General features: G+C 40.8%; 1 protein-coding gene across 5 annotated transcripts in view; it reads left to right on the top strand.

The window, feature by feature from the left end:
- robo2 (roundabout, axon guidance receptor, homolog 2 (Drosophila)) overlaps positions 1–22,665 on the top strand; it is a 614,701-nt gene that overhangs the window by 569,997 nt on the left and 22,039 nt on the right. For 4 of the 5 annotated variants that reach the window (XM_072460471.1, XM_072460462.1, XM_072460445.1 and 1 more), the window contains 5 exons: positions 7,295–7,422; positions 10,411–10,680; positions 11,483–11,593; positions 17,042–17,201; positions 19,461–19,724. In XM_072460471.1, coding sequence (XP_072316572.1) covers positions 7,295–7,422; positions 10,411–10,680; positions 11,483–11,593; positions 17,042–17,201; positions 19,461–19,724 — 933 coding nt within the window. The remainder of the gene's footprint in view (positions 1–7,294; positions 7,423–10,410; positions 10,681–11,482; positions 11,594–17,041; positions 17,202–19,460; positions 19,725–22,665) is intronic. The other variant, XM_072460480.1, reaches the window with a different exon arrangement.

Here is a 22,665-nt window from a genome sequence, read left to right as displayed (position 1 = left end):
CTGTGTGAGAATCAAGGATCATTGCAGGTTGTGCCTAACTGAGCATGTGCAGAGGAGAAGTGAAGCAACAGCAGCGCCACATTTCTACAAACAAAACAAGTCTTTGTTTGTACCTAAAGCTCTGTTCATGTTCCCAATGATAAGATGTGTTAGAAATACATGTAGTCATTTAACAACATAGAATGCTAATTTGTGTAATCAATTGGTCTGTGAAGTAAGCTTATTTAATCCATCATGGGAGTTTAGTTCAGTAGGTTAGGGGTTTCGCCCGTCACGCGGGAGATCCAGGTTCAAGTCTGTCCTTGCATCTTTTTATTTTTTTTAAATTTTCTATTACCCACTAAGTATAGATGAAAACCGCAGGTCTGCTTGAAGTCACTGCACGCTACTGCTATTAATATTTCATCTAAAAGAATACAGAAAATTATGATTTTTGTTGAAAACCCACAGGCCCCCGTTAGGAATGTGATTCATGCAATATTTATTAAACATAATGCCATTAAACTCCCACGCATTTTTGTTTACACGTTCCAAGTGGGTTGGAGGCAGGGGCACCACTGAGCATTTCTGCTTAGGGCACCCAAATGGCTAGCAGTGGCCCTGCATACTAGGAAACATCTGTGAAATATCTTGTCCAGTGCTCTAACCACTGAGCCACTGTCAGCCCTTAGTAGTTATAGAGTTATAGTAGTAGTTGTTGTAGTCGTAGCAGTAGTAGAAGTAGTAGTAGTAGTAGTGGTATTGGTAGTAGTAGTAGTTTTTGTTATTGCTGTTGTTTTATAGTTGCAATGTCCCTAGTAGTAGCATCAATGGCAGTAGCGGCTGGTCCATTAAGGGCGCTGGGGCGCCGCCCCCTCTGTCAATCTGCCAACTACGTCAATTTATTTGTGTCTAAAAACAATATAATTTATTCAAAAATATCTTATATTCTTATTAGTGTAAATGTGTAAAATAATATATATATATATATATTCATATATATATATATATATATATATATATATATATATAGATGAATACTGTTGTAGGGTCTCAAACTACATGTATTCAGTTTATGATTAAGGAAGATTTCTTAGCAGAAACGAGACAAGACGGGGCACCAGGGTTAAACCCAAAGAGCTAAGATACGGTCCTTAATTGCGCTCGTTAAAAAGGTCTGAAGGGTGTTTCACGATTCAGGGACTTACACATAGTCTAATCAAACAAACAATAGTCAATAACTCTTTCGCGTAGTTTATTTATCAAAAGGGTAATCAAAACACCGGAGCAGAAATGCGCACAGGTAAATCACAGGTGACGTTATATCAGATTTAACAGCAGATTTCATGCAGATAATGTTAAACCAGGGTTTTGCCTTTGATAACCAAACGTGTCTATGCTAATCTATATCAAAAAGAGGGAAAGTGAGAAGCTAAAGCGAGGAGGAACAGCTGAGCTCTACCCAAATCACGCCACAAGAGGACCGCACAATGGACTCGGCTTACGGTTCTGTAGAGACTCGGTCCGACTGGTCCTTGTCCGCGGACGAGGTCCGTAGCGAGGCGTCGCGTGGAGCGGTGTGGCGGCGAAGGTTCGTGAAGCGAACGGCGGCCGTGGAGCTGGCGGCGGTCGGGGAGCGATGCGTCGCGTGGAGCGGAGGAGGCTGCGACGTGCTGTAGGGTCCTTGGCGCCGGGGAGCGGTGTGCTGCGCCGGGGAGCGAGGGGTCGCGTGGAGCGGTGTGCTGCGACCTCCTTGAAGCGGCGGCGGCAACGGAGGCGATATCCGAGAGTTCCTAAGCGGTAGAACGCTTTAGCGGCATGTTAGCTCCTCACGCGGCCTTTACTCAGATGAGGACGTAGCGCTGATCCACGTAAACGGCGTAGATTACTTCAAAAAGAAAAGAAACGAAGTAGCAAAGAAAGTCTCTGTCCGGTTTAGCACTTAAGCGTAGTTCCAGGTAGTTCCAGGTAGTTCCAGGTGGTTTCAGGTGGTTTCAGAGTCCAGGGCTGGCATGGCCTTGTCGACCACGTGACGGACGGATTTTGTTGAGACAAAGGAAAAGTGAAAGGCCTGTCCGTGGAGACAGCTTCCAGGAGAGAAGACAAAGGGGATGAGAAGAAGAGAACAAGAGAGCGAACAAGAGAGCGAACAAGAGCTTGGAGCGTCCTTTTGATACCTGGCCCGCAGGGCATGCTGGGAGCGAAAGGGGCGGGCGCTACTGCGAAAACTTCCTGTTTAACATTTTCCTGACCGAGAAAATAAAACTGGAGTAACGTAAATAATAATGGCAAAAACATTGAACCCTGTTTTAACATTTACACGTTAAACACTTTTGGCAGTTTGTGCACATTATTTCTTGAGGTAGACACATTTTACATCTTCTTTCACCTGTGATGGGCGCTCGAGTTAAAGCATTGGGAATATAAAACCTTAAACAGTGGAAAAATATGTAACACAAGGTGAAACATACGGTGTAGGGAGTTGATTCGGACAAACATTCATGGCATAATCACGTTAAACATAGTTCATCGGGGCGTCTTCCTGTAAGACTGTGGGGAGAAGAAGATCTGTTAGCAGAAAAGTCACAGCGGCTCCCCTGCGGTGAGGGAGAAAGGGAGAACGAAAAACCCCCAATGTTCAAAGAGAGATTTTCTGTTATCTGGCCGTGGAATGTCCATCTCCATTCCCCTACACTGTGTTTGCGCGCCGTGTGGTCTGCTGCGTGGCGCAGCCTGCGTCACTTTTCTACGTACCCGTGGGGCGGTTTGAAAAGCACCCCAGAGCCCCATAGAAAATCAATGGGGATTTTTAGCCAATCAAAGTGACTACGTCACTATGGTTTTCTCCATAGGAAAATAGCGACTATGGGGCGCTCCAGAAAGTGCCCTTTTGAACGTAGTAGTTACGCCATGGAGCTACGCTTTATACGCTAAAGACACAGACATGTGCAGGCCTACGCAGAAGTGCCACACATGCCGTGTTTTCCGTGTTTACGTCTTAAAACTGCATCTACAGACGTCTGTGTACAAAAGGTACATCCAAAACGACTCAGAATGAGCTCCTCAACTGTTTGCTGGCTTTATTTGTGTTGAAAGCGGCTGATTTCGTATCAATCCGAGCCACATGTGATCTGTCAAACTCCGTGCTCCGTTACCATGACAACAAACACGCAGTTTTTTTTTGGGATATGAGGCAGAGGCTTGATGTTGCAGAAAGAGCAGGAAGAAAGATGGGGAAAAGGGAGTTGTCTTGAGAAGCCAAACGTATTGGCTTACCACGAGGGAATACAGGAAATACTTCTTGGTTGAATTTATGTTGCAGCTTTATTTTTTATGAACAGTTCAATCATTGATCAACAACCTCAAATAGCATATATGATATGATATTATGATATGCCGTACTTTTTCATAAAACATCAGTGCAAATGGAGTGCTTGCCATTGCTCTTTTGTAAAATGCTGCCGGACTGGACATGGACTTAAGATATTAGGAGTGAAAATGTTGACTTTTCCAAATGTGCTGATACGCCTGGAATCGAGGCACTTATGTGGAAAATGGAAAGAAAAACCGTGGAGTTTTGAGGTGTGCTAGCACTGTAGTGTGGCTAATTCGTCTCCGCTTTGGCACACTGGTTCACTGAGGGTTTAAGAGACCTAGCGATTACCAAAGTATGTTTAGATCTGAGTGAGAAGACATTCTCTACATGACACATATGCAAAATGTACCGTTTTTGAGTTTCTGAACATTGTTCTCTCATCAGATGCATACCTACAGTTGTATTTAGCTTCATCCACGCTTGTTTCATTAAACTTGTTTACAATGTCTTCTTGCTCTGAGCCTCAAAAAACATATGGTTTCAAACATCCCAGATTTGAGACATCAAAAGTAGAGATCCGGTGGTCTCTTGTGCTGTTTTTTAGTCTATAAACCACTACCAGACTTGATCTGAACATTTCTACCATTAGATTGCATTTATAACAACTGCATACTTGTATTAGCATGTCATTTCAGGTTGCAAATGGCTAGTTTTTGTTTGTTTTTCTCATGGTAATTCCCTCTGCTGCCAATAGGAGTGCTAAGACTGAGCAAAGTAATGTGCTTTTCAATACATACATTATTTAATGTTCCAAAACATGAGACGCCAAAGTAAAAGCTAATGAAAAATAAATAAACAATCAGTCTCCTTTAAGAGAAACCAACATTAGCAATAAAAAATACTGAAAGGAGGAAAATAACATGTTTATCTCTAAAGGGCTGATGCTCACAAACAATGGCATCTGCATAACTGCCCCTTGTTCATATCTTATGTTCTGCAGCCTCCCAGATGTTTGCACTTCTCCATCTGGCCCAGAGCAGGGCTCGACGTCAGTGCGCTCATATTCATTTGTTATCCTCCGTGTTTGCTGCATTAATTAGACAATAGCAAATGGAGCCACCAGGATCCCGACGCTCTGATTGGCTGCGGCTAAATTGCCCTGACTGAACGATCGCACTTAATCGATCATACGAGAAATGATTCGCGGAAGATGAATCGTCGCCAGATTGGGGCACAAGGGAGCGTTTGACTTTGGAGACTGAGTTTGAGTGAAATTGATAAAAGCCAATAAGAGATGATGCTAGCTGCTGGTTAGCATGTTAGTCTATTTTTCTGGGCATATTGGAACTTGTTCAACAGCAATAAGATCTGAGAGAAGACTAAAATATGAAGTGCTTAAAGGGGCATGGTTTAAACATTTACATAACTATAACAGCCCCACTTTTGAACACCAGAGGGCACATTTTTTATGCAATTTTCACATCAGCAATGCTTTTCTAATTTCTTCTGGAGGGTGTGTCCAAGTCTCCACCCACCACATGTGGTCCTTCTGAAGTCAAGTGGTGGCCCCAAAAACAGCAGATCGTCAGTTCAACCCTCACAGACACTTGACTACATTGAAAAATACAGCAATGCTTTGTTTGTTATTATACACCAGTTTGCATTGGACTATTTAGGCTCTCTTTCTGAAGACTGAAGTGTGACTCTCGACTGAAGTGACTCTCACCAAAAGAGGAGGTGGGGAGGGGCGGATGGGTGCAGCAGGTGGGGAGGGACGGATGGATGCAGCAGGTGGGGAAGGGCAGCAGCTAAAGAGCTGAGATAAATTGATGAACTATGAGGAAAGTATATATATATTACTTTCTAATCATAGAATAAAAACATTACAAGTGTTTCGTGTTGCTCTGGTGAAAAGCAATGTCAGAGGAGATGATGGGTAGATGGTCCAAGCTGCTGCCGCTGTGAAGAAAAGCCTGATTGAGAGCATTGTTAGCAGTACAGTAGGAGCCACATATCTACTTATGTTATAGTTCAATATGAAATAACTGGAGAAAAAGTTTTTGACATGTCGTTTTTATAAACTGGCACCACAGGTTAAGAAATGCCGTACACTCCACTCTTTTGCAGTACACGAGCGAGCTTGTCTCAGTCTGTCTGATGGGGCTTTGTGTCTGAGCTGTGGAGGACCGGTTGAGTCTCAGGGGAGTCCCGAGTGACTCTAGCCCCAGGTAATAGGCTCGGTGACATGGCCATAGTGGTTCTAATGAGAGAACAGCTCCACTCTGGCGGGGTTTGGGGATGGCCCTGAGGGAAGAGCGCTCAGTCACTCATCCACATAGAAGGCTGCGCCTCAGACATGTGCACGTTTATGAGGCGCGTGCGTGTTTATGAGCTCGTACATCTCCCCTGTCCTGCTGCTGATGCTGGGGGTGGAGGCCATCTTGTCTCCCTCAGACCATCACCACACTTGCCGCACATCTCTACTGACTCGATTATTACAGCGTTTTATACAATGTTAATGTTACAATGTAATTTCATTTGATTTTATTACACACAGGATTCCGTTATAGATTTATGCCATAGACATTATAGAACAAGCATTACCTGAATATTTAGCACAGAAATGTTATGTAAGGTATGGTTTAGAGCTCACTAGTCACCTAGCACCTACCTTAGACACACAAGTCACATTTACTGTGCATGTCCAACCAGGAAGTACAATTATAAACTTGTATTGTTTGTTTTAGTAAAATATGTAACTTTACCTCAAATAATATGGTTATATTTCTGCCATAATCAGACACAGTTTGAATCTAGTCCTGCTTCTAGCTCACATTGACTAAAGAACATTTGTTTTCCTCTCATAGTAATCACATCATTAATTCTCTCGAATGCTCTCTCCTCTGCACTTGACTGAGCTCCTTCACCCCAAGTCCACACTAAGACTCTGACGGTCCAAAACGGCCTTCTTGTCCTTGGATCTATCAAAACTCCCTCACTACAGATAATTAGAATAAGAGCGATTGGCGCATTGGGACAGTTTGGGGGGCGAACTGCGGCGAGTCATCCCCCAAACTTCTTACCCTGGCCTGGGTGTGTGGATGGATGGCAACCTTGGTGGGTGGATCTGATTTGGAGGCAGGCAGTTGATGGGTGCCGCATCGTAAATACTTGTGACAGCGGCGTCTCGTAAATAAGCAGAGTGCGGGATATTAATTCAGAAGCAAAGGTGTAAATCACGTGTTTATGGGCCCGAGAGGAGAAAATGGGGGTTGGGTTAAACGCGTGGGCATTAGTGAACACTTACAAAGCGTGCAGGAGGAAGTGCAGACTGAAATTAAGGCATTATCAACATAAAAGGTTTGGTGCACGGCAACAACGAGACAGCAATTTTAGGGATGGTTTGGCTGGGGTGAAAGATCAATGTTTAAAGGTGCACTGTGTAACTCTCTGGTGGAGGGTACATTTCATATTTGTCTCATAGAATTACTTTAATTAAAATATTCCACATGCATTGAACCTCTCTATTTTAGCATTGAATTATTTTCAAAGGTAGTCATCTGAACAATGTTTTAAAATCAAGACGTTTCGACTTCCATTTGAAAGTAATTTTCAATCTAAGGAGCTGGTCTGAGAAACTCTAGACATTGAAAATGACTTTCATATGGACATGTGAGATAATTTTGTTTTGTTTCACATAAAAAATACATTATGTCTTCTTTGAAAGAGTGCCCTGCGCTTCTGGTTGGGAAACACTGGCTTTAAATGTGAAAGTGAATAAGTGAATGGTTCCTTGATGTAAAAATAAAGATATATATAACTATATATATAACATATATATATATATATATATATATATATATATATATATATATATATATATATATATATATATATATATATATATATATATATAATATGTATTAAAAAGAACTCTCCTCTGCCCTTGACATCCCTCTCCTGGTTGTCCTTACCTTTTCTCTCTCTCACTCCTCACAGTCGTCCAGGCCTGCTCTCCTCCTCTGACCCCTCGTACCCCTGGTTAGCGGACTCGTGGCCGGCCCCCAGCCTCCCTGTGAATAGCAGCTCCGGGGGCCCAAACGAGCTCAGCAACTTCGGACGCTCAGGTCGGTCTCACATACACATGCACAAGTGACGCAAGACTGGAGGATTTTATTTGTTCTATACTAATGAGAAAAATATATCTTCATATGGGGTGTAAAAGAAAAGAATAAATGAAAAATAAAAAATCTCAAACTCGGGTCCTCTACCAGGGTCCTCTACCAGGGACAGAAACTGCTCTACCATGTTCTGCTGTGCTGTGGGTTTGACCAAAACCGAGCTTTAAAAGGATTATTCTTCTATAACATCCCCCAAAACCCTGTTTGTCTACAGAAATGGATTCAGAAGACTCCAAGAAATGTTTCAGGAAATAGTTTACAATAGTTCCCATTCATCATGTGGCTATACTAATAAACATTATTTACTTGCAGACTTAATATTCATTTCCTACTGTCCAGGTGCTATAGTTTAGTATCAGACACAAAGTGCGTGCTCTTGAAAGCTTTGAGGGCTTGGCCGTGCGTCTGTGGACAAGAACACTTAGATGTAAAGGGCCAAAGTTTGTTGTGGCACTTTTTCACTGCTTTTAAGTGTCAGAGACTCGCAGCCATTGATCGGGATCCAAACTCCAAACTGCTGTCTTCTTGAAGTATCTCCCTTTTCATCTTCAGTGAAAAGTGCTATTTTTTAATGTAGCATCATTGCTATCCAACAGTGCAGTCTGAGTCTCCTTATTTGCATAAACTAATACATGTTTGTTTTTCTTCCTGTTGGATAATGTTGACTCAAATTATGGTTCATAAATCACGTCCCTGTCAGCAATCTTAATTGCCTTGTCATAAATATAAAGAATCTAAAATGCATGGTATTCAACCATGACAAAACATATTTTCCCCTACATTGTTTTATGCTAAAGAACAGGATGACTAAATGTCTAAAAAGAACTTAACCACTAGACGGCCTTGACAATGACAAACCAGGATAAAGCAGGACTAAATCAGGTCTAAAACAAGACTAAACTTACAAAGCCAAAAACAAGATAGAATTGGGTGTAAACAAGGACTAAAGCAGGTTAAGAACATGACTAGCAAATGTCATGTCTACACATGACTAGCAAACTAAACCACTTGAGGGACTTGTCAATGACAAATTAAGACTATGTCAGGTGGAAATCAGGAGTAAATGAAGTCTAAACCAGAACTAAATCACTTATAGAAGTTTAACAGATTTTTTAACTGAGGCAAAAATCAAGTCCAAACCTGGACTGAACCAGGTTGAAAGCAGGATTAAATCAGGTCTGAATCAGGATTTAACCAGGTCTAAAGCAGGATTAAAACAGGAGCGTACTGGGTCTAAAAGCAGGCCTAAACCACAAATAAATCATGCCTAAACCCCAGGGTTAAGGGTGTGTTTACACTTCAGTTCTGATGTAGACCTAATTTTGGTCTTGATCTAGTCCTAGTCCGATCTAGTTCAGGTTTAGTTTCAGGATTAGTCCTGTTTTAGTCTCAATTTTGATGTGGTGAATATTTAAGTGCCAAAGCAGCCTAAAACAGGACTATGCTTTGTCTCAAAAATACTGTATCAAGTATAAACCATGGTTAAACCCGGCCTAAACTAGGTATAAAACAGAATTTAATCAGGTCTTAACCAGGGCTAAACCAAGACTAAGGGTGCGTTCACACTTGCACATTCACTACATTGAGTCTAAACCAGGACTAAACCTTAAACTAAACCAGAACTAGACCAGGACAAAACAAGGACTAAAACAGGACCAAAACAAGTCAACATTAGACTGAAATTGGCACAAATAAGGCCAAAACAAACAGCAAGTGTGAACATACACATAATCACATACACACCAGGACTAAAGTTGGAAGAAAAACAAAAAAATTCAAGTCAAAACCAGGAGTAAACCATGTCAAGAACAGGACTTGACAATGACAAACTAGGTCACTAACCGGCCTAAATCAGGTCTTTAACAGGACTAAACCATGACGAGGACTTCTCCCACATACTCATGTTCCGTTTTCACACATGTGCCTCCCACACACACAGCAGCTGAGTAATGGCAGACAGCACCAGCTTGTACATGCTGAACGATAGAGCAGGGGAGGGTGGGAGAGAGGGGGAGGAAGGGTGGGAGGGATGGTGATGGTCCTGAGCAGCCATTCGTGAAGGACAAGCTCACCCTCCTCCCGCACATGTGGACACTTCTGCATTTTCTCCCTCACGCCACGCTGCCGTTTCCAACCGAATTATTTGACAGATTATGGATATGGTGGAGATGAATACAAAGCCTGCTGAGAAGGAGGGGAGACAGGGGAGCAGAGGGAGGATGGGTTCACAGGGGGAAAGCAGTTAAAAGCAGGTTTGAAGATGTCCGACATTGGCCTGAATACGCCCTGTGGTGTATCATTCTATAGCAGCATCTGATCGTCCCAAACCCTGTTCTCCTTCATGTTTATTTAAGGCAAGACGCTGCAGGGGTATAGAAAAACATCTTGGTTTGATTTCTGCCATGGTGTCAAAAGGGTGTTGGCGAGACCAAACAGCCTCTGGACAAAAGACTGTATCAATACATAAGGCACTCAAATTCAGGTTTACAGCAGGTGGTGCATCTTTATCTACAAGCCACAAATCACACGTTTGAAGAATGGTTTGAAAGAAAGGTGAAGTTTTCTTAAGAAAGAAAATCTATCTTTAAATAGGAAAGGTGGTCTAAAATACAACCTTCCTTCAGTCTAAACAGCCTCATAATCCCTTGGCGGAAATCAAACCAGTCAAATACTAATGATGTACTTTAAAGCTCTAAGGCCTTAACGGCAAGCTGTAAAAGTCAAACTGTCTGACTTGTATACAAGGACAGGACAAGTTTCAGTTATAACTCCTCTCTTTGGGTAGAACCAATCAGAGCTCAAGAGAATAAATCCTGCTGCTCAAACCATTTCCATCAGATTGAATATTACTTTTGGAATTAAGTTTAAACGTCTTAATTTGTAAAACAGCGTCCAAATGACAACCTTTATAACCTGTTCTGAATGACTCCACAGACCACTCCACACCCCAGGAAAAGAGCGCCACCATGCTGTCAGACGGAGCCATCTACAGCTCCATAGACTTCACCAGCAAAACCAGCTACAACAGCCCCAGCCAGACGTCCCAGGCCACGCCCTATGCCACCACCCAGATCTTGCACTCATCCAGCATCCACGAGCTGGCCGTGGAGCTGCCGGACCCACAGTGGAAGGCCTCACTGCAGGCTAAGCAGGAGATGGCCAGCCTGGGCTACTCGCTACCGGAAAAGGGCTCGTGCAACAACAGTAAGTCTAAATAACTAAAGAGACAGAATGTGTGTTTTAAGTTTGTTATATCTTTCCTCCTGGCTTTCCCTCTGTAGACTCCTTGTCCTTGAACTTTAAAGCTTCATTTTGAATTGTAGCAAAGTCCAACCACATATTAAACAATAATTATGTTTCCAAACTTCTGTAGCGTGTGGCAAACTTGAGACTTTCCCACAAGCCCACCCACAACTCTCTAGTAGTAATAAACTTAGACATTTACCAGCCTGAGAAAAATCAGGAAAACCAGGTAAATAGTGACACCAGCCGTGTGTTACACTGCCCTTTATATAATCCAAAATGGTCTTGGGTGGATATACACCCAAAACCTCCCTTAGTGTCCAGACGATTAGTCCTTTAACATGTGTTTTTAAATCAAAATAAGATTTGGAGACAAATTTTCAAAGCTTCTCAGTTTATGAGACTTATAAACTTGAAGGAATAACTATACTTGGCAAATATTGCATCCTACTTGTTAATTTTAGTACCAAAAAAGTAATTTTTAGTATTAAGTTATCATACTCATGAAACACATATATTGCAATAAAACTTATTTTAAGTACTTTTTTCTAGCAATTGATTGGAACAGTGGTTGTGACAGAACAAGAACAAATCCTAATCATAAAAGTTAAATAAAAATATCCTGGGTGAATGTCCTGGTTCCATGACCAGGTGAGTGCTGCTTTCTGATTGGTCATTGCTTTGCATGTATGCATGTGCCTGTGCTCTCAGCCAATCAGCTCACACCACTGTGGTTTTTACCCTTTAACCTCTCCCCCTTTAGCCCTCCTTTTCATCCCTGACCACCGATTGGCCGAGGGACTGTCTAACAGAATCCCCCACAACCAATCGCAGGACTTCAGCTCAGGCAGCTCAGAGCGCAGCAGCCTCTCAGGTCGGCTTCTCTCATTCACGCTTTGCTCTATCACTGCTGTATGTGTGTGTGCGTGTGGTTGTGCTGTGTGTGGTGTGTGCTGTGGTGTGTGTGGGTGCTGATGCTGATGCAGAGTGCAGAGAGGATGTTCACACTTGCACATTCACCAAATCAAAACTCAGACTTAACTGGACTAAACTTGAAATAAAATATTAATACTTAACATTAAAAAATTCAATACATATTTTTGGTTTCCTGAACATATGAACAAGCTGGGGTGGAGAAAAAGTAATGCTAGCCAATGTAAAATTATTAATAATAGAGGAGTTTCAATGCATTTTAATACGAGATTCTTGTACAAAATCAATAGAGCAATGTTTACCATAATATTGCTTAGTATCAGATGGAAGTAATCTTAACATCACAACTAGGGATGCATACCTAAACCCGCGGTCAGATTCATGTCCGGATTCGAATCCAAAGGTTTAGGTTCAGGTCCGGACTCATTAGGTCTGGACCTAAACCATGCCATATTTACATAATGTTATAACAGCGTAACACAAGCTACTTGGCTAAATTAAGTTGAAGACACTTGAACAAGGACGACTATCAAACACAACTGCAGATTGAAATAAACTCAACTTGTCTGGTTTATTCACTGTTTTTAACAGAAGTTACAACTTACAAATCACAAGCTACTAGCTAGCTGCTAAACTATAGCTTAACAGTCAACACACATTACTTGAGGAACAACTCAAGACTCAACTCAACAACAAGAGCATGTTGAGTATTGTTGACAAGAGTCAGTCTGGGTCAAGGGTCAAAGCAGCTGTTTCATCTGATACAATGTGCCTTTAGACACATTTCCACTCTTTAATGTTGCAGATCCATGGGCATTAAAAGTCAGGTAAAAACCTTCAAACAGACAATACACCAGTGTAAATAATTAAGTCACAGTGTAAAATGAATCACTATAAAGCAATCAACTTCAAAAGTAGAATATGAAAATATTTTACACAACACATCAAAATAATACATCATATTAGCAGCATTAAACACCAGACCATATTTAACAACTGTAGAATACAAATACAAAATACTTTTACAAAATATAAACTCCAATTAATGAATGCAGCAATTAAGCAATATTACTTTGACTTTACTTTGTATTTACTTAATGCCAAATACATCAGACCACAACATAACACTTAGTAATTTCAGTTATTTCTTAGTTATTTAAGTTATTTCATTCATATTACACCCAGACCAAAGACCCAGACAAGAACCCACGCTGACCCCGCCCCTTTAACACGCGGCGTCGCACGCAGCATATTAACGATCATAACATCGCACGCGGCGGCCACAGCCTAAAACAGTTAAAATAAAGCCAGCAATCTTACCGGCTGCCGCTTCAATGTTCGCATGTGGATACACGGTTCTGCCGCTCGCATCTTTAAACTTATTTCGCCGGCTTCAACTTCTGCCCGGAAGACGCGTGCGTCGCTAATTAGGGTCCGTGTGCGCTATTGACGGCGGCGCATGGCAGTGTTTACCAGTGTTTACCAGTCTTTTCCAGCGCAAATTTCGCGATCAATGGAAGGTTTAAAATGGACTAGATTCTAGAACAAAAAGGATATAGTTTGTCAATGTTATATTTTATATGAGTCCAGAACCGAATCACCGGGTTTTAGTTATTTTTGGACCTGAACCGAAACGTTTTTACAAGTCCAGATCCGGTCCGTCGTAGCGGTACGCATCCCTAATCACAACATTTGATAGTGTTTTTGTGTGTATCATAGTGAAGGGAACTTAAATAGGATTAAATTAAACAAGCATGAATGAACTAACTGCGACTCCGGATATGTTTTTGATGTGGAAACAATGTGTAATATTTGTCCATTAAGTATATTACAGCAGTCGTGTTACTACCTGTTCTATTTTACATTTGAATAATCATACAAAACATGCAACTCCCATGATTGAATTCATGGCTGTTTCTCAAAATACTTCTAATAATACTCTCCAGGATGCATGTGAACCCTTCTGCATGATTGTATTTCCTCCTGTCTCCCCCAGTGTACATTGGTGTCGTGCTGGCGAATAAAAGTCAACCGATTATTGGGGCATGAAAAACAAGACATTTTAATCAGAGGGAAAAATGATTACAATCGGCTGCCTTCACCGCTCCTCTGTGTGTGTGTGTGTGCGTGTGCGTGTGCGTGTGCGTGTGTGTGTGTGTGCGCGCAAGGGTCTGGGAACACACCATTGGAGATGCTCGGATGGATAAAGTGGCAAAAAGCCTCCTCTTCCAGAATGGTGCCGACTTCACCGCGAGCGACGAGAGAATTACAATGTCATTTATAGGACAGAGAAGCAGAACTCTGTGATCAAATCTGCAAGGAGTGGTTTCGGAGACGTTTGTCTTTCAGGCTGAGGTTAGGCTGAGGGTAATGGGCTTCTGTTCATTTATTTACATGGCACTATTTAGGGGTCATGCCATTTTTGAAGTCAGCACTCTCTTGACCAATGATTATGAATTATCTAGGTATGGGCAATATTACATCTGTTCTAGTAGAAGAGCTATTGGTTGATATCAGAAAGTTTTACCCGATATCAGTATTAGCTGATAAAATAAAAAAAGATAAAATGGCTGATATTTGCCACCAATATTTTTTTCCAATGCCCTAGTCTGTGAGTGTCAGATTTGCCTTTTTGAACAGCCTCATGAGTCTAAATGGAAATAGGAGAGCATTTAGGCAAACAATATGTTTATATCCCAGATAATTACAGGGAAAAAAAGGAATGGGTGATCTGTACTTTAACTAAAGCAAGCATTACTAAGTGTTTTAAAATCTAATTATCTGTAAATATCGGTTATAGGTCACAACAGGATAAACCGCCAATAAATAAAAGGTGAATAATCCAGTATGTTTTTATATACGTGAGATCCTTCTTGATTAAAACTTGGATGATTGATGTTAGTACGGGCGCGTACTAGATGGACCGGTTAAATATTTATTACAGAAATCCATGTTTTGCCTGTTTAGCTGAGTCAGGTGACCTGTAGTGTCCGAGTTGCTCTGTGAATAAGTGCACTATAACAGCTTTTAAGTCCATAAACCATCACCGGACTAATTATGAGCATTTTTGTATTCCAACCCTGTTCTGTCTCTCTCAACTCAACTGAACACAAACCACAATAAAACACAAAATATTTTTTTCTGTTTTACTGCCTTCATTTCATACCATAAAGCATTGCCTTAAACTGACCACAAATATAGGAGTTTCTGTCTAACATTCCATGATTACTACAAGACTCCAAATGATCCCCAAATGGCCTGGAGATGATCTGGTCCACACACAGAACCACCAGACAATGACGAATAAAGCCCAGCAGTAATGAAGGCTAGCACTGTACGCCGCGGGCACACACTACTGTCACTGCGCTTGTCTAAGTACAGGCTGAAGTAATTGGGTTTTCTAATCATATCCGAGGGCAATGCTTGACTTTTACCAATAAATGTTTCGCAGATGTAATTGTTTCATCGTCCTAGCTCCCCGTGCACTCCGGCTAACATCAATATTGTAAATGAGCCTCTTGAAAAGGAATGGATGGTCAGAAGAGGAAATTAGAACAGCTCAAGCAAATATGAAAAATAGAGCGCCGTGGCAATAAAAGCGATGTGAAATGAAGCTGCGCCTGGTCCTCTCCGACAGAACAAGGCCTGTTCTCCAACCTCGACTAGATATAGAAGAGGAATTTGTGTTGAGTGCAAATGTTTTAAACAGTGCTCATTGAGGAATTCTCAATTTAGGACAATGGGGACAATGGAAAAAATATAACAATTAATGTCAATGGGTTAGACTCACGGTTTTAGACTTTATTTACTAATTATCTAACCCTGTTCAAGCAATCCAAATGGAGTAACTGGTACAAATCTGGCTCGCTTTAGACGGAGCTACACACCAGGATGAAAGACAACATGGTGAGAAGGTGAAAAGAAGATGGCAGAAACCTGATACAAACAGAAAATAACAATGACTCACCAAACGCTGACTTGATCTTGTGATAAAGCACTGTATTTCCAGTGATGTTGAGCCCACATGCTTAGCAAGACAAAGCTAGCGCACATTAGCATTAGCAGCCATTTCCTGTTTATCGACGCACGCCACAGGATCAAAAATATTATATTTCCAGCGCAAAAGGCATCATACAAAATCAAAACTAAATGTTTTTCATAAAGATATGTTAAAATGTTGCGTTGAGGGGCAGAAGTAAAATAAATGCAGACAAATTTGAAGATCAATCAGAAGTAGTTTACTGTTTACACTCACAAACTTGGAATTACTAAAGAGATCAGCCTAATGATTAACAAGTATAATTCAGGTACAATGTAGATTTTATTTGTTAAGAAAACATTAGTTATGTTTGGGTGATGTTCCAAAGCGCTCCTAGGCGATCTGGACTAAGGGGCCAGTCGAAATGTGGCTATAGTGCAACTTTAAAATAGAAAACAGCTATTGTGCTCTCCAATTAAACATATTAGTCCTCATTTTACATCTAATATTTAGGTCTTGGAGCTTAATATTTTCAGTAAAACAGCCTAATTTAACTCCATATGGTCTGCCAACAACAACTTGGTGAAACATTTGTTCACAAAATCCATCACCATAACACTCTTATTATAAGAATTTGCTAACAATCCATTTACAACCTGATTATGAAGATTAGCCATATCATTCAATTTCAAGTTAGCTTTTTTGCCATCGATCGCCTCTGTAGTTGACAACTGCAAAATCTATGCTTTTCCATTGCGGCTCTAAATGATATTACCGTGATTGAAGTGTCAACACTCCCCACCCGCCCAGCTCTCAGACAGATGCCTACTGTACTGCCATATATCTTTGCTTAAAAACAGATTTGGGTGTAAAAGAAGAAAGAAATCGAATGTAAAAAAGTAGGTTTCTTCCAAATGGAATAAGAGGAATATTGACCCCGGCTGGCAGCTTTATAAAGATGGATTGTGCTGGGAGATCCCAGGGTTAGCACGGGGTTAGCCACTAGTCGCTGTAATAAAAGAAATGGAAGTAGTAATAGACTCCCAGTGAATTCCATTAGGGGCGCACTGACACCACACGGGCATTCATTATGAGGATGGCCATTCATTGTACAGTGAAAAAAGGGAGGGGTGGAATGTTAGAGCGCTGGTTCTGTTCTTGTTTCTATGGAGATGTGAGGTTTTCCAGCCAATCAATCAATCGCTTGCAAGCTTTTCATCCGAGTAGACCTTGAGGCTTTCAGTACAGGCCCATTGAAAGCTGGAAATGCGGTGTGTGGACGCTCCAAGGTTATGTTCAGAGTTTTCAGCGGTTATTTGTGCTATTCTAATTTGCTTTTATACCATGGATGGATGAATGAATGGAAGGGGTGCGAAACTCAGCCTCACACTGTTTCTTGTATCTGTTTAGGTGGGAAAGGTGGGAAGAAGAAGAAGGCCAAGGCCGGGTCCAAGCAAAGCAAAGCCAACGGGTCAAACTGGGCTAATGTGCCGCTGCCCCCGCCGCCCGTGCACCCTCTTCCCGGGACAGACATGGACCACTACCCCGGAGACCATCATGAAGGGGGAGGGTAGGTCTACTCTACACTGGTTTATTTTGATCACTCGCATTTTTCTTACCTGATAAAGGACTTAACTGTTCCCGCACATTAGTCAGTTTTTTTCCCAGTGTTGGCATTCTCTGACCCCTGCCCCAGCTCGTCCATTTTAAAAAGTAGTTTGGTTTCCAATGTAGTTTGGACTGCAGTTTTTATTCAGTCCAGTAAAAGTACCTAAAAGCGCTTAACCGGTGGCAACATTCAGCAAATATATCAGCACGGCTAATGTACATTTAAAAAGGAACCTGGAGTGTGCGTCTTTCTTTCTAATCCTCACTCTCTCTTGCTCTCAAGCGCAGGGACAGAGCCAGACATTTTTATATACTATCACCACATTCTCACCAAGCAAAATGGGTGAAATGTCAGTATGCGTTGGTCCGAGTGGGAATCGATCCTCTGATTTAAGGTTGGTGGATGAGCGCTCTAATCACTGAGTCACCGCTGCCCCAAAGAGTACTCGTGTGATGTCACTTCCTGTCATTTTCTTGACATATTCTCCACAAATACCTACAAATACCTACTACTACGATCAAGTAGATATGAACAAACTTTGATATGTACAACAGGTATAAATACACCAAATAGTCAAAATTAGAAAATCGTAAAAACCTGTCTTACGCACTTTAAGCAATCTCCCATCAACTATAGGGTAGTTGTATAGTCGACATGGATGTATAGGTATATTACTGTGCCAAGCCCAACTAAAGAGATTCAGGCTCAAACTGTAATTTCAGCTTTATTCTCCGAGCCTGTTAAATCAAAAGGCGCAGAGTAACTGTGGTCAGTCGGGCCCCGTCCTCCTCCCTGTCCATCTCACATCTCGTAATAGTCTCAGTGTGAAATGAGTCCAGCACATTGTAAATCTGCGGGCTCATAACGGCGCAGATTAGGCCGCCGAATTCCTCTAATGAAGGTTCTCTTTATAGAGCGTATTATTTCAGCGTGTATAAGCAGGCCAGAGGAGATCAGCCATAACTCTGTCACATCCAAACTGTGCTTAGAAAGTTGGACCAAGTCAGTGCTGTAAAATGTGCTGCACTTAACGAAGACGCGGAGAAGAGATTTTAATCAAGTTAAAGGTTGTGCGGTATAATAAAACAACAAGATCACAAATGATGCAACTTAGCTGTCAATAATGAAGAATATATGTATAAAATGAACAGTCAGACTGGATTAAAGCTCAAAGAATTAGTCGTAGAATAGTAGCAGTAGTGCGTAGTAGTAGAAGGTATTGTTTGTATATGTTGTAAACATGTATGTAAACTGTGGGAGTAGTAGTAGTAGCAGAAGTACTCGTGCAGTAGTAGTAGTTTTAGTAATTGTAGTAGTTCTTGTAGTATTTCTTGTTTTGCAAGTAGTTGGAGTAGAAGTGCTAGTAGAAGTAATTTAAGTAGTGTTTGTACTGCTAGTATTTTTAGTAGGAGTAGTATTTATTATTGTAGTTCATATTAATGTTAGTAGTATTACTAGTAGTAGTACTTAGTAAAAGTTATATTAGTTGTAGTAATAGTTTTAATAGTTGTCAGTAGTTATAGTAGTTCTTGTAGTAGTAGTTGTAGTGCAAGTAGTACTTTAAGTAGTTGTAGTGGTAGCAGTAGTAGTGCTATTAGTAGTACCTTAAGTTGTAGTAGTTGTAGTTTTGGCTGTATGTCTCAACAGGGTGGAAGATAGTAGTAGTTTTAGTTAGTAGTTTACTTAAAACCAATAAATCTAAACTTTATCAAATCGAAATGACAAAAAGGTAAGGTAAGCTATACGGTCACCTTTCGTTTAGAATACGGATCCTTAGTAAACTATTTATAATGCCTTAATAAAAAGTTGTCATTGGTTTATAAGAGTTGGCCCTGCGACGAGTTGTCCACTGTTCAGGTTGTACCCCGCCTAAGGCCCAAAGTCACTGGGATAGGCTCCAGTCACCTGTGACCCCGAACGGGAACAAGCGGTGAAAATGAATGAATGAATGGTTTATAAGCTCTTAGACAATTACAAGCATTTGACTTATAATATCGTATTATATAAATCTCAATAACCCATTAAGCAAAATCATGTGTGTTATTAAACCATGTACAACATTTTTGTAAGAGCCTTAATAACTTATGCTTTACTAAATGCTTATAAACAAATAACAAGTCCTTATTACTGTATTATAAATAGTTTACCGCACTAAGGAACCTTAATCTAAAGTGTTATTAGTTATACTCATCGCTAATCTTGCCTGTGTTTGCATCACAGCTACGACAGTGACGGCTGGGGCCCCCCGATGCCCGTGCAGACCTACCTGCACCAGGGCATGGAGGACGAGCTGGAGGAGGAGGACGAGAGGGTCCCCACGCCGCCCATCAGGGGGGTGGCCTCGTCCCCGGCCGCGGTATCCTTCGGTCAACAGTCTACGGCCACCCTGACCCCTTCTCCACGAGACGAGATGCAGCCAATGCTCCAAGCCCACCTGGACGAGCTGACCAGGGCCTACCAGATTGACATGGCCAAACAAACGTGGTGAGTCTCCTGCAGTATGTCTGTGTAAGCCATGTGGTTCTCAAGAAGGGCAGAGGTGCACAATCATTCATGACAATCTTCAACTTTTGTTTATAAAAATGTATTTCTTTTCCCTATGAGCAATCCCTTAAAGTGGCAACACAAATCAAATTTGGGACGAAACAGGGTGCATTACTGCTTAGGTTTTGAAGGCCTAAGCAGACATTTTTCATAATTATTAAAATCTCCTTTCCTGTTTTATTGTAATATGTAATTATATCAAAACTGCACTTAAACAGGACTTTAGCTCAGGATTATAACAAAATTGAACCAGGAGAGTGAATACAAATTGTGCTTGTGAATATTCATAAGAAAATTCATAAGTTTAAGGGAAAATCAAAACAAAAAAACAGTAGCATAATACCATATCAGAATCTAATTTTTCCATAAATTATTCTTTAAAATTACAATTTATTGGGTAATTACATTTGCCCATTATGCCTTTAGGATTTAGGACTTTATGTCAGTTTGTGCATTGCAACGCTAGCAAATAAAATGTCATAATCACATCTTGTTTTCTTATATAACAATTAAAAGACGCTGAAAATTTCAAATATGACACTTTAGACAATATATCATGTAGTCTATAAAAAAAGATTTGTTGTTGTTTTATCGTGTCATCAAAATATAGTACAATTATACCTGAGGAGGAAAGCAATCTGAGCCTCTGCTTTGACACGTGAATATACGATTGTTGCTAGAACCGTGTTGTAATTTGAAAGTGTTTACTGTACACTCCGCTACATATTTACTGCGCCTCTGATTTGTGCATGTATTCTTCAACTGTGTGTGCTGCACAGATAAAGCCATTCATCATTTCATTTTAATGGGCCCGCGCTTCCACTTAGACAGGTACTGTATGTCTCCCGCTCTCCCCCCCGCTCCCCTCTCTCATGTGTTTACTCCCCCACATCACATCCGAGCAGCGTACATGTTCTATTGTTCATGCAAGGCCATATGTTGCCTTGAACTGCGAGTAAATTCATTATATCAACAAGAGTATTTAATTTGTTAGAACTGTAATAACTGTAACATGAGCACCTCTGGTTTGAATAAATATATATAAATAAAATAAAATGGCTATTATGGTTTTATGTAATTTATCTGCTTTCCTCACCAGTAACAAGTAAAAGAGGATGATTGGATTCCTACCAGAAGCAAAACATCAGAAATCTAAACTTAGCCTTAGTTAGTTAGCCTATAGCTTAGATGCTAGTTTTAAACTAAGATGTACACTTTTTTTGTTTGGCCTTTTTTAAGGCTTTATTAGACAGGAAAGACAGCGTGAAATCGGGGATGAGTGAGAGGGGAGGACATGCAGCAAATAGGATAGGATTCGAACTCCCGACACTGTGGCCAGCTAATTTTAAATGTTTGGCGAGCTAATGCTAACAGCTATAGGGAAAAATACAGGGAACTGGCTAGATCTACAAATTAAATACAAACTGAAATATTTTTCTCTTGTAAGTGTTTATTGTTTGACAGTTGGTGCTGGCGGTGGGGGTTTGCATTAGAAACCCTGTCAGGAGGAGATGTCACGTTATTCTGTAATGACTATGTTGGTTCCAGAGCTTCCCTGACAGCAGCACAATTACCCACTATCCCCCACTGCAAAAGGCCAGGCGGCCCTTTACTCTCGTGCGGGAGAGGTGACGGGGGGCGTCTTTGTAGCAACGCTGCAGCAATTAACAGGTCATTGTGTTAGCATGTAAGCAGAAACATGGAATTAGCGTGTTGGCTAAATGTATGCAGCGCTTTACATGTGAAAGGGTGTCACAGATTAGCCTGACATGGCCTGGCCTCAGGATGTATGCGGAGTGAGGGCAGTACTTGTCGGGTTGGTGTGTTTTTTTCATATGAATTCACCAAACAATAATGGATGAAGATGCAGTAATTGCACATAAACATCAAAAGGAATCGGAATAAAATTACAATAAAGTTGGGGGGCACCTCATAGTTGTGATGGACGTGAAGGTTAGGTGCTCTTTTGAAATGGTGGATGAATTCCTTTGTTACAAAATAAAGATTATAGTCAGCCAAGGGTGGAAGCAAAGAGCAGAAAAAAAAAAAAAACTGACTGTTTTGGGTTGTCAATAAAAAGCCTTTATTTAAACAGGGCCATTTTAATAAAAGAAAACGCTCCAACGCGTTTCAGCTCTGTCAAGCTGTCTTCAAGGTGTGTGCATATAAAGATAAATGCACACAAAAAAAGAAAGAAAACAAAGCATCTAATGGACATGAAAGTGACAGTTTCTGCCACTTTGAAGATTACTTTTTAAATGTGAAAAACAGAACTTGTCCATGTTAAACTCTTTGCAGCAGTCCACACATAATGACTTTCCTAATGCATTCTCAGCATCCTAATTAATCACCACAATAAATATGTAGGTGTTTTTCACATCTTTTACTGCCCACGTGCAGCTCACTTCCTGTTTCGTTGAGAATAAAATGCTCTATAATTAGATGCAGATAACACACTGCTGTCTCATTTTGACCCTGAGAGCTGACCCATACGGGGAAAAAAATATATTTATTTTCTACATGAAAAACATGTCACTCTTTAATAAACAATTCCAATATCAACATTTAAACAGTTTTATCTTCACTGTTCTCTGGTTATCATGGACATGTAACATTGTGCTCCCCCTACACAACAAGTAACAACACTAGATACACTTAAAAAATAAGAGAATCACATAACGCAGAAGATAAAACTGTCTACACCTCTTTACCTCGACCTGTAAAGTTACATAGTGAATCTTTAAGAAACAACATAATTTTGTGTTGAAAATTACTATGGGTACTATCAGAATGATATCGTCTGAAAAAATGGCATTGTTGGAAGACACTTCAATCTCTGAACGGTCGATTTCATATTTATGTTGTGTCCATGGACAAAAAA

The sequence above is a fragment of the Eucyclogobius newberryi genome, unplaced genomic scaffold, assembly GCF_026437365.1.
Source record: "Eucyclogobius newberryi isolate DKJ021-1_F unplaced genomic scaffold, fEucNew1.0.hap1 SCAF_10, whole genome shotgun sequence".
Classification (NCBI taxonomy): Eukaryota; Metazoa; Chordata; class Actinopteri; order Gobiiformes; family Gobiidae; genus Eucyclogobius; species Eucyclogobius newberryi.
The sequence above is the reverse complement of the archived record's forward strand: the minus strand, read 5'-3'. Positions and strand labels throughout refer to the sequence as shown.